The 15,166-nt window shown below is 41.9% G+C and overlaps 1 protein-coding gene across 6 annotated transcripts in view; it reads right to left on the reverse strand.

Annotated features, from left to right (window-relative positions):
• The window catches only part of rexo4 (REX4 homolog, 3'-5' exonuclease), a 133,441-nt gene that overhangs the window by 14,328 nt on the left and 103,947 nt on the right, over positions 1-15,166 (reverse strand). For 3 of the 6 annotated variants that reach the window (XM_072566050.1, XM_072566051.1, XM_072566052.1), the window contains exons 2-4: positions 5,177-5,414; positions 2,804-3,144; positions 832-996 (exon numbers count right to left, since the gene is read on the reverse strand). In XM_072566050.1, the coding sequence (XP_072422151.1) occupies positions 832-996; positions 2,804-3,144; positions 5,177-5,371 (701 nt within the window). In that variant the 5' untranslated portion in view covers positions 5,372-5,414. Of the gene's footprint in view, positions 1-831; positions 997-2,803; positions 3,145-5,176; positions 5,415-7,882; positions 7,959-8,660; positions 8,728-15,166 lie in introns of those variants that run through there. The other 3 variants (XM_072566053.1, XM_072566054.1, XM_072566055.1) reach the window with 3 other exon arrangements.

A 15,166-nucleotide genomic window follows, 5' to 3' on the forward strand; every position in this document is an offset into this window, starting at 1 on the left:
AGAAGGCAAATAGTATGTTGGCCTTCATAGCAAGAGGATTTGAGTACAGGAGCAGGGATAGCTGCTGCAATTGTACAGAGCATTGGTGAGACCACACCTGGAATACTGTGTCCTTATCTGGGGAAGGATGTTCTTGCTCAAGACGTTGTGCAGCAAAGGTTTGCCAGCCTGATCCCTGGGATGGCAGGACTGGTGCATCAGGAGAGGTTGAATCAGTTAGGATTATATTTCTTGGAGTTCAGAAGGAGATGGGGAAAATCTCATAGAAACTTACAAAATTCTAACAGATCTAGACAGGGGATGTGCAGGAAGGATATTCCTGATGGCACAGGAGTCCAGAACCAGGGGGTCACAGTGGAAGAATATGGGATAAATCATCTGAAAGGAGTAGAAATGTCTTCCGCGGAGAGTGGGGAGCCTGTGGAATTCACTACCACAGAGCGCAGTTGAAAACATTGTTTTTTGGCCTCATAGAAGAGTTGGATATAGCACCAAGGGTTAAAGAGATCAAAGAATATGGGGAAGAAGCAGGGCAGGTTATTGAGTTGGAAGATCAGCCATTATCATAAAGAATGGAGCAGCAAGACCGAATGGCTGAACAGTCTACTCCTAATCCTAATTTCATTGTTTCCACACCATCCCCATCAAACAATTCCAGGACAGGTACTGCACCAGGTTAGACACGGAGTAAAGCTCCCTCTACACCATCCCCATCAAACACTCCCAGGACAGGTACTGTATGGGGTTAGATATGGAGTAAAGCTCCCTTTAACCTGTCCCCATTAGTACAGCTGTCAGTTAACAAATGAACTGCAATTGCTGACTACCTACCCCTGGAAGGCTCCATCTTTAACCAGCACCTTTTCCAAGCTTGGTTCTGCAGTGTGTGGCTTTCCTGTTGTTTGTGCTATCTGCTGTCGAGCAACACGTGCAGCTTCAGGCCCCATTGCAGCTTCTATGTCATCTGGGTCAACATCATCAAACCAGATATCAGGCCTGTTGGAGAACAGAGAGTAAAGAAGGTGCATTGAAAGTAACAGAAAACCGCACTGGGTTCTGATCCTGCATTGAAGTACAATACACTAACCCCACCACCTGAAGTAGCTGTTACAGATGAAACAACGTTTCAATGTTTTGTATTTATACAGCATCTTTAAGACAGTAAAACATGCAAGGCAATTCATCAAAGTGTCATCAAGCAATACCACACCTCCGAAAGAAAAGTCATATAAGCAGTTTAATAGGACAGATGGACAAAAGCTGAGACAAAGCAATACAGAAGCACATTAAAAGGCAGAGAAAGCAAAAGTGCATCTAGAGCTTATGATCCAGGATGCTACTGAAACTTATGCTCCTAGATGGGTATCTAGAACTGGGGATATTGAATGGCCAGAAATGGATATGCAGAGATATCTCAGAGGGTTTTAAAATTTATCAGGAGAATTGGCCTTCATTTGTTGGGCCAGCATTTATTGCCCAATTGTAATTCCCCTTGAGGTAGCGAGGTGCCTTCTTGAACTTCTGCAGTTCATTTGGTAAAACTCAATGCCTTTAAAGAGGAAATTCCAGGATTTTATCCTCTAACACTGAAGGAATGGTGTTATATTTTCAAGTTAGGATGAGGAGTGGCTCAGGGGGAAACATGTAAGGGGTAGTGTTCCTACGTATCTGCTGCCCTTGATTTTCTGGTCATGGGTTTGGAAGATGCTGTCTAAGATTATTTGGTGAATTTCTGCAGTGTATCTTGTAGAAAGCACACACTGCTACTACTGAGCTTCAGTGGTGGAGGGAGTGGATGTTTGTGGATGTGGTGCCAATCAAGTGGCTGCTTTGTCTTGGTTGGTGCCAAGCTTCTTGAGTGCTGTTGGAGCTGCACCCATCCAGCAATTGAGGAGTATTCCATCACAGTACTGACCTGTGCCTTGTAGATGTTGGACAGGGTTTGGGGAGTCAGGAGGAGAGTTACTCAAGGCAGTATTCCCAGCCTCTGACCTGCTCTTGTAGTCACTGAATTTACATGGGATATCCAGTTGAGTTTCTGGTCAATGGTAACTCTCAGAATGTTGATACCATAGCACTCAGTGATGGTAACACCATTAAATGTCATGAGGTAATTGTTACATTCACTCTTGTTGGAGATGATCATAACCTGCCATTTGTGTGGTATGGGAATAACTTGCTAGTTGTCAGCCGAAGCCTGGGTATTGTCCAAATCTTGTTGCATTTGGAGATGGACTGCTTCAGTGTCTGAAGAGTCACAAATAATGCTGAACACTGCAATCACTGGTGAACATCCCAGCTTCTGACCTTATGGTGGAGGGAAGATCACTGATGAAGCAGCAGAAGATGGTTGGGCCCAGAACTGCAGCTTTACAAGCCGGAGATGAAAACCCGAGTGTTAGTTTAGTGTTGGCAATTGCTGTCATTCTGGGCTGGAGCAGGGAGCGACTATTTTCACTTAATTCAGACTCTAACAACTAGCAACCAGCCCCTAACTCCAGACCAGAGCCAAGTGGCTGAGAATATTAAATAACCTACTACACTGATGTGGCTTCAGGAAATAATTATAAGCTGAAACAGCCCAGAGATCTTGAAATAGAGATTAGCCAAACAGACTGACTTGATGACCTGCATAAAGCATACATATCACTGAATCATTGAAAACATTATGCACTGTTGTTATTTATTCTATTCCATCCCTACAGAATTTTAAACAGTTCTGCTTAATCACAACCAGCTCAGCTCAAACAGGATTCTGCAGTAAAGTGGAGGGAATGATGAGGGAAACTTCCCACAAACTTACTCCGTGTGGTTCTCAGTTTCTGGTTCAATCTTGGTTTGTTTTTTTCTCCCAGAAGTACCTTCTTCTGCAGACTCCTGGCTGTTCCTTGTTCGCTTTCTGGTGCTCTGCTGTGTTCCCTGGGTGGTGCTTTCATCAGGTTTCAACCTCTTTCCTTTCTGCAGAACAGGTGTAGCTTGAGAGTCCGGCTGGGTATTGCTTTCTGCACTTTTCTCTGGTTTAACTCCTTGGTGATTCTCCTTTCCCACAGTCAATGTTTCCTCTTTCAATCGAATCTTGGATTTACTTTCCGGAACTTTCTTGGCATTAGTTGCCTTACTCATCAGCTGCTTGAAATAACAGCCCTTAATAAGAATGAGTGAATCATAGAATATCATAGAATCCCTAAAGTGCAGAAGCAGGCCATTCAGCCCATCGGGTCTAACCAACCCTCCAAAAAGCATCCCATCCAGACGTACCCCCTTAATGTTAGCCAGTTTTATCCCATTTATCTAAGAAAAGATACACTGGCTTTGAAGACAGCTCAGAAAAGGCACACTGGGTTGATCCAGGGTGTGGATCTTATGAAAAGCTGAATAGGTGGGCCTGTCGTTTTGGAGATTAGAAGCACAAACATGAAACATGGATTCCTTCCTGGACTAGATCCACAGCCTTAAAGCTGAATAGTCTGAGGCTAATTTCCCTGAGGAGTGATCTTAAAGAAATTTATAAAATCGTGTGGGGCATGGATAGGGTGAATAGACAAGGTATTTTCTCTGGGGTGGGGGACTTCAAAACTAGACGGCATAGATTTAAGGTGGACGGGGAAGGATTTAGACAGGACTTTAGGGGCAACATTTTCATGCAGAGAACGGTGCGTGTATGGAATGAGCTGCCAGAGGAAGTGATGGAGGATGGTACAATTACAACATTTGAAAGGCATCTGGATGGGTATATGAATAGGAAGGGTTTGGAGGGATATGGGCCAAGTGCTGGCAAATGGGACTAGATTAGTTTAGGATATCTGGTAAATATGGACGAGTTGGACCAGAGAGTCTGATTCTATGCTGTACATCTCTATGGCTCTAAGGAGATCATGATGGATCTCAGCCTTTTATTACCCAGCAGGTGTAAGAGGCAAGCTGCATTTCAGGATCCATCAGCAGCATCGGAGCTTGAGAAGAGTTATGTATTTACTTCTCCTATTACTTCACAGGCCCCGCACACCCCACATGCTGTCATATCCATTCAGCTGTGACTAAAGCGCCTTTCACCCAGGTTCACATCTTATTATAAACTATCCACCCTTTGTACACTTCTATCCCACTCACCTTACACAGTGTGCTCCTGCTCCAACCAACATGCTTACCATCCATCATCAATCTGAAATATTAACGGATTCTCTCCAGTGATACTACCTGACAGGAGCATCAGATTTTATTTCAGATTTCCTGCATCTGGAATCTGCTGCTTTTGTGTTATGATTAAAAATTAACTGCTTTCTGGAGAGTTCAACAAACCATCCTATTTGTGTGGATCCACTACTGAAAATTTGAGAAGGGGACAAAGACCACATTCCCACGGTATCCAGGAATCAGCAATAACTGCAAGCCTTACCAGCAACTCCCACATCCTGAAAATTTATCTTAAAATAGTTCCAACTGTGGCCCCAGACAGGGTTAAGGCAACCATTATCTCTGTAATAGACTAATGAGGGACAATGTGGGTTTTTTTTTTATAAGGGAAAGGCAAAAACATCCAAACATCTGCAGGAGCAGGCCATTCAGCTCTTCAACCTTGCTCTATCACTCAATAAGATCATGGCTAATCTGTTTCAAATTTCACAGTCCCATCTATCCCTAAGAATCTTTGATTCCCTCTATCCACCTGCTGGTACACTCAACGGCAAAGCCTTCTGAAGCAGCCAGTCCCAAAAATCTGTCAATTCTCAGGGGAAAAAAATCATCTGTCCTAAATCACCTGAACTTTGTTAATAACCTCCCACCCTGGAGGACCAAGTGCCCAGGTTCAAACACAGGACAATTGCTCGTTCCAATAAAATGAGTTAGCCAAAGGTTCTTACATTTTACATTAGCTTTTGACAAAATGAGTACCAGTGAAACCCCCGAGTCAGCTCAGAGTGTTCAGTCCAGGCAGAATACCATCGAGAAAACAGTAAATGCAGGAAACACTGATAATGTCAGGCAGCAACCTTGTAAAGGGAAAGGTAGAGTTTGCATCTCATGTTAAGAGACTGCAATATTGTTCTCTCTCCACAGAAGCTGCATCGTCTTCATCAATATCCAGCATCATATCAAACACAAATCTTCACCTTAATATTTAAAGATTTTCTTTCAGACAGATATATCTTCCTTTAGGTGTTTATTTAAACCGTACCTGACTGAGCGTCTTCCAGTTGGAGGAGTACTCCACAGCAACTCTGGGAGGCAGTACTGGCCCAGTGTTTTTTTTGGTCCCCACTGTTGCCTTGGCCCAGAACCTCTTCCTCCTCTTCAATTTCTTTCGACTGTCCTGCTTTGATGCAGCTGAGGCAGTATTGCCTACAGGGAGACCTGGTTTCATGCTGGCCATTGCGTAGTCGTTGTCCTTTCACTCCCCAAGGACACAACCATTCCTACAAATATAGTTCAGTGTATCAATATATACAGTAGGTGGCCATTCACCCATGGTGTGTGTGTTGGCTCTCTGAAAGAGGTATCCAAATTAACCCCATTTCCTACTCTTTCCTTGCAAATTTGTCATTTTCAAATATTTATCCAAATTCACTTTAAAACTCCCAATTTAATCTTTCACTAACCTTTGAGGTAATGCATTCCAGACAACAACTCACTGCGTCAAAAGAAATGTCTGATTTACCTCTGGATATCTTGGCTATCAATCTATGTCATAGAGTTGTGCAGCACAGAAACAGACTGTTTGGTCCAACCAGGACTCCAGAAGAGGCCTCACCAATGTCCTGTACAACCTCAATATGACATCCCAACTCTCATACTCAAAGGACTGAGCAATGAAGGTAAGCATGCTAAATGCCATCTTAAACAGACTGTCTACATGTGTCGCAAACTTCAAAGAATTATAAACCTGAACCCCCTAGTCTCTCAGTTCTACAACACTACCCAATGCCCTACTTTTAATTGTATAAGTCCTTCCCTTGTTTCTTTTACCAAAATACAGTACATCACATTTGTGCAAATTAAATTCCATCTGCCATGCAACTCATTGATCCACTTGACCAAAATCACTTTGTAATCTTAGCTAACATTCACCATTGTCTACTATACCACCAGTTTTGCTGTCACCTGCAAAACGTACTAACCATGCTTTCTCTATTCTCATCTAAATAATTTATATATAAAAAGTGACAAACAAAAGTGGACCCAACACCAATCCCTGTGGAATGCTGGTCACAGGTCTCCAGTCCAAAAAACTACCGTAACAATGTCTTCTGCTGTCAAGTCAATATTGTATCCAATTGGCCAAACTTAACTAATTTGTCTATCATACGGAACCTTGTCAAAGGCTTTACTAAAGTTCAAGTACTCAACATCTACCACTCTGCCCACAATGTTCTTGGTTACTTCCTCTTAAAAAAAGTCACATCAAATTTGAGACAATTTTCCTTCGCACAGAACCATGCTGACTATCCTGAATCATTCTTTGCCTCTCCAAATGCATATACTGTAAATCCTTTCACAATCACCTAGGATTCTCAGTGACATTTACAAACTGTATTTCTCTGGCACACTCTGTCTGGGTAACTGTTTATCCATGTGTGTGGGTATCTGTACGTGTGTTGTGTGGGTCATGTGGCTCTCTGCTTGTACCTCTCTGGATCTGTATTGTTGTATGTTTGTGGCTCGATGTGTCTTTATGTGCAGGTGTATGTTTCTTGGTATCTGTTGATGTGTGTATCTTCTTGCTACAGACAGTCCTGCCACTGGAAAGTTTTTCCTAATTTATTTACATGATTCTCAACATATCTGTTCTCCACTAAACCTGCTCTCCTTTCAGATGAGAAGCCCATCTTCTCTTGCCTCTCCATATTCTGTGAAGTCCTCCATCGCTTGAAACATTTTAGTTAATTATTTCTTCACTCATCCCAAAGTTTTTACATTCTTCCTAACATGCATCCTTCCTAACTCTAACCCATCCAATTTCATTTGCAGTTCTGATTTCAATGTCAAACTCCAGAATAAAATATTCCAAAACAGAACTCAACATAATAATACTGAAATTAAATTATTTTAACATCTTTACTGATTAAAAGAACTTGCTTTCCTAAAATGTCTTAGACAATTCCCAGATGTTCCAAAGCATTTAACTCAGGAAATGCAGCAGCAACCCACACAGAACAAAATCTCATGTGTAGCGATGCAATAACAATGTGATAATCCAGCTAACAACATTTTAATATTGGCCAGGACACTGGATACACCTGACCACCACAAAACATCAAGTTGTCAATATCTACAATAGAGTTCAGATAGAGCATGTGCAAACAAGTTACTTCAAATGCTGAAATCTGTGCTAAAAACAACAAAATGCGAGTCAGTCAGCATTCAGAGAGAGAGAGGAAGCTAACATTTGGAGTCTAAATGAAGAGTCAATTAGTGTAGAAGCATTAGCTTACTCTCTCTCCATGGATACTGTAGGGTCTGTCGTGATCACCAGTATTTGTTGTTTTCAGTTCAGAGAGAATGGTTACAATCCCATCAAGACAACATCCTCAATGATGCCCACTCCCTCAACACTGACCCTCCCACAGTGCCCACTCCCTCAACACTGACCCTCCGACAGTGCGGCACTCCCTCAACACGGATCCTCCGACAGTGCGGCACTCCCTCAACACGGATCCTCCGACAGTGCGGCACTCCCTCAGCACTGACCCTCCGACAGTGCGGCACTCCCTCAACACGGATCCTCCGACAGTGCGGCACTCCCTCAGCACTGACCCTCTGACAGTGCCCACTCCCTCAACACTGACCCTCCGACAGTGCGGCACTCCCTCAGCACTGACCCTCCGACAGTGCGGCACTCCCTCAACACTGACCCTCCGACAGTGCCCACTCCCTCGGCACTGACCCTCCGACAGTGAACGTCCCCACGTGCTCCTAAACCGGAAGCGGTTCCGCGGCTAAACCGCTCCGACAGGAAATTGTCCTCACAATCTGATCCGTTTGGTTAAACGTTCCCCCCGCTCCAGCTCCTCAAGAGGATTGACGGGCCGCTCTGCCAATAGGATTTGGAGATCGGCGGCGGAGACCCGGGATCCGTGTGACGTCGCCATGGGCAACGGGGCCTACTGCTCCGTGGAGCCTGTACTCCCACAGGCAGAATGTCTGGATTCAGGCTTCAGTACAAACCCACTAGTTTATTTCAGTAACTGTCTGGAAAACTAAAACTCGTTCTCTCATCTTCAATGGTCTATCCCTCTCAACCTCAAAGTCTGTACAACACCCTTTGGTTTACATTATTCCCAGAATAGAATAGAATCCCTACAGTGGAAACAGTGACACCAACATTTGTATTTACATTCCGTTGTGTTGATTTGTGTCACCAAGTTTGGTACCACTGCCAAAATTGGAGTTTTATTCCTTATATCAATACTCAATCATAAAAGTGGTTCAAGCACAGACCCTTGGGAAACATCATGTCCTCTACTCTGAAAATAACTACTTACATAAACTCTGTTTATGCTGTTAGAGCAAGTTGCTTTCATCAGGATAGCATTGACTCTTTTTATCTCTAAGCCTTGGTCACGTCACCAGCATTTTGTGTTTTGTCCAAGGTTTTCAAATTTCACATAGACAACATCCAATACATGCCCTTCTTCAAAATGATATGGTACTGACCCACTTACCTTGTCACCCTCCCTCAGACTGATCTCCCAACAGAGCAGCACTCCCTCAGCACTGACTCCTCCTGTGCTGCAGAGTGGATTTAAAATTAATTAGAGCACGGAAAATGCAAAATGTAACATACAAAGCCAAAAAATATTGCAGCATTACAGGGGAACGATTTGAATAACAATACCCAATGTGAGGAAGGGAAGGTGTGAGCAAGCTTAGAAAATCAGCAGCAAATAGAGTCAACAGGGGAAATATGATAAAAAGACAAAACTAAATCCTCTTTATTCGAATGCACTTTGAATTCATAATGATCAAAATGAATTAACTCCAGAGATACAGACTATTGCAAAAACATTCTAACCAGGGGATGGACTCTGGGAAATAAATGTTCAGGATATGTGACTTTTCAAAAGTACAGTCAAAAAGGGAAGGACATTGCGTTAGCTTTGTTAGTATGAGCTGGAATAAGTATGAAAGCAAGCCATGATCTTCGACTGGAAGATGTGGAATCCATTTAGGTGGATCTAATAACAAGGTGAGGAACATGTTGGTTGGGAAGATGGTCTATAGCTCTAAAACAGCAACTGTTGTAGGACAAAGAAGTAATCAGGAGATAATGAGATACCTTCAAAATTAATAACTATGATATGGTAGAATTTAGCATTCAATTTGAGAGTATCAATTTGAGAGTGTGAAATGTGGATCAGAAACAATTGTGCTAAACATAAATAAGAGTAATTGCTAATGAATAAGGGCGGAGTTAGCTGGAGTTGAGCAGCATCAATAGTTGAGAAACAATGGTTGATCCTTTAAAAAAATAGCCTGTGACTCACAAGAAAGGTATGAGGAAGTTGGATTCTAGGAAGGGGATAAATCCGCCATGATGAACCAAGGAAATTTAAGGATAATATCAAATTGAAAGAAAAAAGCATGCAGTCTTAAGACAGAGAGTTAACAAAGTTTCAAAAACCAATAATAAGACAACCAGAAATTTTAAGTCATATCAAGATGGACAACAAGAGCTTCTTTAAATACATTAAAAAAAAGAGAGTGACCAAGATGAACACAGACCCCTTCACGAATGCATCTGGGGGAATGGCCAAGGAGTTGAATAAATACTTTGCATCAGTCTTCATGGTAGAAGGCACTAATAGCATTCCAAAAATATTAAATAATCACAGAGCAAAAGGGACAGAAGTAATAAATATAATAACTATTACTAGAGAAAATGTTCAAGAGAAACAAATGGGACTAAAATACAATAATGGGTCAGGGGGTGTAAAATACAATAAGTCCCCTGGACCTGATGGATGTGCTCTTGGATATTTAAAGATGGTAGAAACACTGGATTTTCTGTAGATTTTGGAAAAGTTCCAAAAAAATGGCAAGATGCCAATGTGATATCCTTGTTAAAAAATGAAGAAGACAAAAAACAGGTAACTATAGGTCAGTTAGCCTAATGACTAATTGCAAAAATGTTAGAGTCTATTATAAAGGATGTAATAGAACATTTAGAAATACATAATATGATCAAGCAGGGCCTGCATGATATTATAGAACATAGAACATAGAAAAATACAGTGCAGTACAGGCCCTTCGGCCCTCGATGTTGCGCCGACTGAAGCCTACCTAACCTACACTAGCCCAATAACCTCCATATGCTTATCCAATGCCCGCTTGAATGACCATAAAGAGGGAGAGTCCACCACTGATACTGGCAGGGCATTCCATGAACTCACAACCCGCTGAGTAAAGAATCACAACCCGCTGAGTAAAGAAGGGGAAATCATGTCTGATAAATTAACTAGAATTCTTTAAGGAAATAAGAAGCAGAATAGATAAGGAGTGGATGTAATGCATTTGAATTGATGTTTTGGGCATAAGCAAGCATAAGCCCTTCATCAGGAAGCTCATTCCTGTTGAAGGGCTTATGTCTGAAACATCAATTCTCCTGCTCCTCAGATGCTGTCTGACCAGCTGTGCTTTTCCAGCATTACACTCTTCGACTCTGATCTCCAGCATCTGTAGTCCTCACTATCTCCTGATGTAATGCATTTGAATGTCTAGAACACATTTGAGAAGGTACTGCTTGTCAAGCTCCTTAATATATTAAGAGCCTATAGTATTGCAGGTGTATTAACAGAAAAGAGTTGGGATAACGATGGTATATAATGAGTGGAGTGCCTCAGGGAGCAGTGCTGGGGCCACAATTAATTACAATGTATCTTGTGACTTTGGATGGCAAAAGTGAATGTAATATCACCTCGTCTGCAATGACACAAAAACAGGTGGGAAGGCTAAGTGTTGAGGATGACACAAAGAGTCTGCAGAGGGATATGGACTTGTAAAGTGAGTGGACAAAAACTCGGCAGGTGAAATATAATATGGGAAAGTGTGAGGTTCTGCATTTTGGCAGGAAGAGTAGAAGAGCTGAATATTATTTAAATGGCAAAAGACTGTGGGTCCTTGTGCATGAATCACAAAATACCAGCATCTGAATTTGGCAGGTTATAGGGAAAGCAAATGAAATGTCAGCCTTTAATCTAAAGGGAATTGAGAATAAATACAAGGAAGTCTTGGTAAAGCTATTCAAGACACTAATGAGGGCACATCTACAGTTTGAGTGAACAGTTTTAGGCTCCTTATCTAGGGAAAGATATACTGGCATTGGAGGCATCCTGAAGAAAGCTCGCTGGGTTGATCCTGGGTGTGGAGGGAATTTATTATGAGGAGAGGAGGAATAGGTTGGGCCTGTACCTTTTGGAGTTTACAAGAACAAAGTGTGATCTTATTGCAATATATAAGATTCTTATGGGACTTAACAGGAGAGATATGGAGAAGTTGTTTCCCCTTGTCGGAGAGTCTAGGACCAGAAAAAGAGACAATGGGGGAATTTCTTCTCTCAGAGTACCCTCTATGAATTTATGGAAGGCTTTACTGTGGAAGGATGTAGATTGAGATTGACTTGGATGTCGCCATTGATGATGTTACCTAGCCAGGTAATGAAACGTCTGGATATCAAACCTACAGCTCAGCGAGCAAACCTACACCCTAAACCTCAACTTAAGCTACAAACCTTGCAACAATTGAGATTGACTGATTTTGAATTAGGAAGGGAATCAAGGGGTATGGGGAAAAGGCAGGAAAACTGAAGTCAGGGATTACCAGATTAAAAACAATCTCATTGAATGCCAGAGCCTATTTGATGGCCTTTCTCCAATCTTCTATCTCATGATCTTACAATCTACTGACAGTTGTGTGTCCCTTCAGTATTGACCCTCCGACAAGGCAGCACTCCTTTAATACTGTCCCCTGACAGTATGGCACTCCTTCAGTACTGACTCTCTGAAACTGCAAAAGTTCTTTGCATGGCCTTTTTTAATTTAATCACAGGATGTGTGGGATGTGTGTGTTCCTGGTTGGGCCAGCATTTATTGCCTGTCCCCAGTTTTGTTGAGTAGGTGATGGTGAATTGGTGAAAGATGTTCAAAGTCATTTAAGATTTGATTAAATAAATAAGGAGAAACCATTTATCTAGCAGAAGGGTCAATAACTGAAGGACATTGATTGAAGAGAATTGGTTAAAAAAAAACAAAGGGGAAGATGCAGAGAATTTATTCAGCTGGAGACTTGTTTTGGATGTAGATTTGCTCGCTGAGCTGGAAGGTTCATTTCCAGATGTTTCATTACCCTACTAGGTAACATTTCATTGGGCCTCAGACGAAGCAATGCTGAAAATTCCTGCATTCTATTAAATGTTTGGGTTTCTTTGGGTTGGTGATGTCATTTCCTGTGGTGATGTTATTTCCTGAGGTGAAGTCACTTCCTATTCTCACGGTGTAGTAGATGGGGTCTAACTCGACGTATTTGTTGATAGAGTTCCAGTTGGAATGCCATGCTTCTAGGAATTCTCGTGCATGTCTTTGTTTGGCTTGTCCTAGGATGAATGTGTTGTCCCAGTCGAAGTGGTGTCCTTCCTCATCCGTATGTGAGGATACTCGTGAGAGAGGGTCATGTCTTTTTGTGGCTAGTTGGTGTTCATGTATCCTGGTGGCTAGTGTTCTGCCTGTGTGTCCAATGTAGTGTTTGTTACAGTCCTTGCACGGTATTTTGTAAATGACCTTAGTTTTGCTTGTTGTCTGTATAGGGTCTTTCAAGTTCATTAGCTGCTGTTTTAGTGTGTTGGTGGGTTTGTGGGCTACCATGATGCCAAGGGGTCTGAGTAATCTGGCAGTCATTTCCGAGATGTCTTTGATGTAGGGGAGAGTGGCTACGGTTTCTGGATGTGTTTTGTCTGCTTGTTTGGGTTTATTGCTGAGAAATTGGCAGACTGTGTTCATTGGGTGCCCATTCTTTTTGAATACACGGTATAGATGATTTTCCTCTGCTCTGTGTCGTTCCTCTGTGCTGCAATGTGTAGTGGCTCATTGAAATAATGTTCTGATGCAGCTTCATTTGTGGGTGTTGGGATAATTGCTTCTGTAGTTCGATATTTGGTTTGTATGTGTTGTTTTCCTGGAGACGCTGGTTTGAAGTTCCCCATTGGCTGTTTGCTCTACTGTGACATCGAGGAATGGCAGTTTGTTGTTGTTTTCCTCCTCTTTAGTGGATTTTATGCCAGTAAGGGGATTATTGATGGTCTTGAAGGTTTCCTCTAACTTTTTCACTTAGTGATGACAAAGGTGTCATCCATGTAGCGGACCCAGAGTTTTGGTTGGATGGTTGGCAGAGCTGTTTGTTCGAGTCTCTGCGTTACTGCCTCTGCTAAGAACCCAGATATCAGAGATCCCATGGATGTTCCGTTGGTTTATCTGTAGGTTTTGTTGTTGAAGGTGAAGTGGATGGTAAGGCTTAGGTCCACTAGCTTGATGATATTCTCCTAGTTGATGAAGTTACATGAACACCAACTAGCCACAAAAAGACATGATCCTCTCTCACTAGTATCCTCACATACAGATGAGGAAGGACACCAATTCGACTGGGACAACACAGCCATCCTAGGACAAGCTAAATAAAAACACGCACGAGAATTCCTGGAAGCATGGCATTCCAACTGGAACTCTATCAACAAACACATTGAATTAGACCCTATCTACCACCCCTGAGAAAAGGAACAGGAAGTGACTTCACCACAGGAAATAACATCATCACAGGAAATGACATTACCAACCCAAAGAAACCCAACATATAAATAAAAAGCAGGAATTTTCAGCATTGCTTCGCCTGAGGCCCACTGAAGATGTTACCTATTATGGTAATGAAACATCTGGAAATGAACCTTCCAGCTCAGCGAGCAAACCTACATCCAAAACCTCAACCTGAGCTACAAATCTTCTCAATGCTCGCTGGAGACTTGTCAGAAATGTCACCTGAAGGGTGAGGGAAGCAGATTCAGTTGGAACCTTTGAAAGGGAATTGGATGACTTCATGTAAAAGAGAAATTTGCAGGACTATGGGGAAAGAGCCGTGGCAGTGGGACTGATTGTATGGATCTCCCAAAGAACTGGCAGAATGGGTTGAAGGCTGTGCTGTAGCATTTAGTGATAATTTAGAAATTGTTGATCAATTTTCCAAAAGCACAAGGTTAAACAACGCCTTTTCTTGTGACTCATTGATCAGGAAGTGGGAAAGAGTACGCAATATTTGTAGTTTTATTTATTTTGCCTGAGTAAATTCTACCAACATCAGAGAAAGAAGAAAAAAACAAGATAAGCTTGTAACGTATTTACAGGAAAAATTTGGAAATATTTTTTGATTTGTGAGATGGTTATTTTTCAGGAATGCAGCAAATGTGAAATTGACTTGGCAGTGGAATTAGTTGTGGGTGGTTTGATTAATTTGAGAATTATCTTCCTGATGAAGCAGCAAGTATACTTCCTGGTTCAGTACTGAGCCACACTGACTCGGCAGCCTTTGAGAGTGGTATCCCAGAAGCTCAATCAACCTGTGTGACCCCTGGGTTTTAGAGGGAATAACATCAGCCAGGGCTCCTGTTCCTGGTCACTTTCCAGTTGTTCATGCTGTGTGAACATGGACTGGGATCAGCTACAACAGTGATATAATTCACACACAGATTAATAACGTGCCAAATATTTCAATCTCACATTCTTCCATCATCTTCCACCAACTCATCAACCTCAGAGATCTCTGAGCTCAGTTAATTGCGGCCTCTTGAGTATCTCCAATCTTTTGTCTATTGACAAATGTCATGTCACACTGGGGATGATACTCTGTGAATTACAAACCCTACCATTCTCTGACTCATCACGAATATGAATTTAAAAAAAAATCAAAACCAGTGAATTGGCCAATTCTGCCTAACTGCCTAACTCAGGTTAAAATACCGTGCATGCCAGGATTTCATCACTAACAAGAAAATTCAATTTTTTTTTAACTAATGGGAAGCTGTATACCAGATGAATTGCTAATCTATACATGTATACCTTTAATAAGAATAGTACAAGGACAGGGTCAGTAACAAGGGGGCATCATTTTAAAGTGAAAATCAAGATGTTTT

This window comes from Chiloscyllium punctatum, chromosome 49 (assembly GCF_047496795.1).
Source record: "Chiloscyllium punctatum isolate Juve2018m chromosome 49, sChiPun1.3, whole genome shotgun sequence".
Taxonomy (NCBI): Eukaryota; Metazoa; Chordata; class Chondrichthyes; order Orectolobiformes; family Hemiscylliidae; genus Chiloscyllium; species Chiloscyllium punctatum.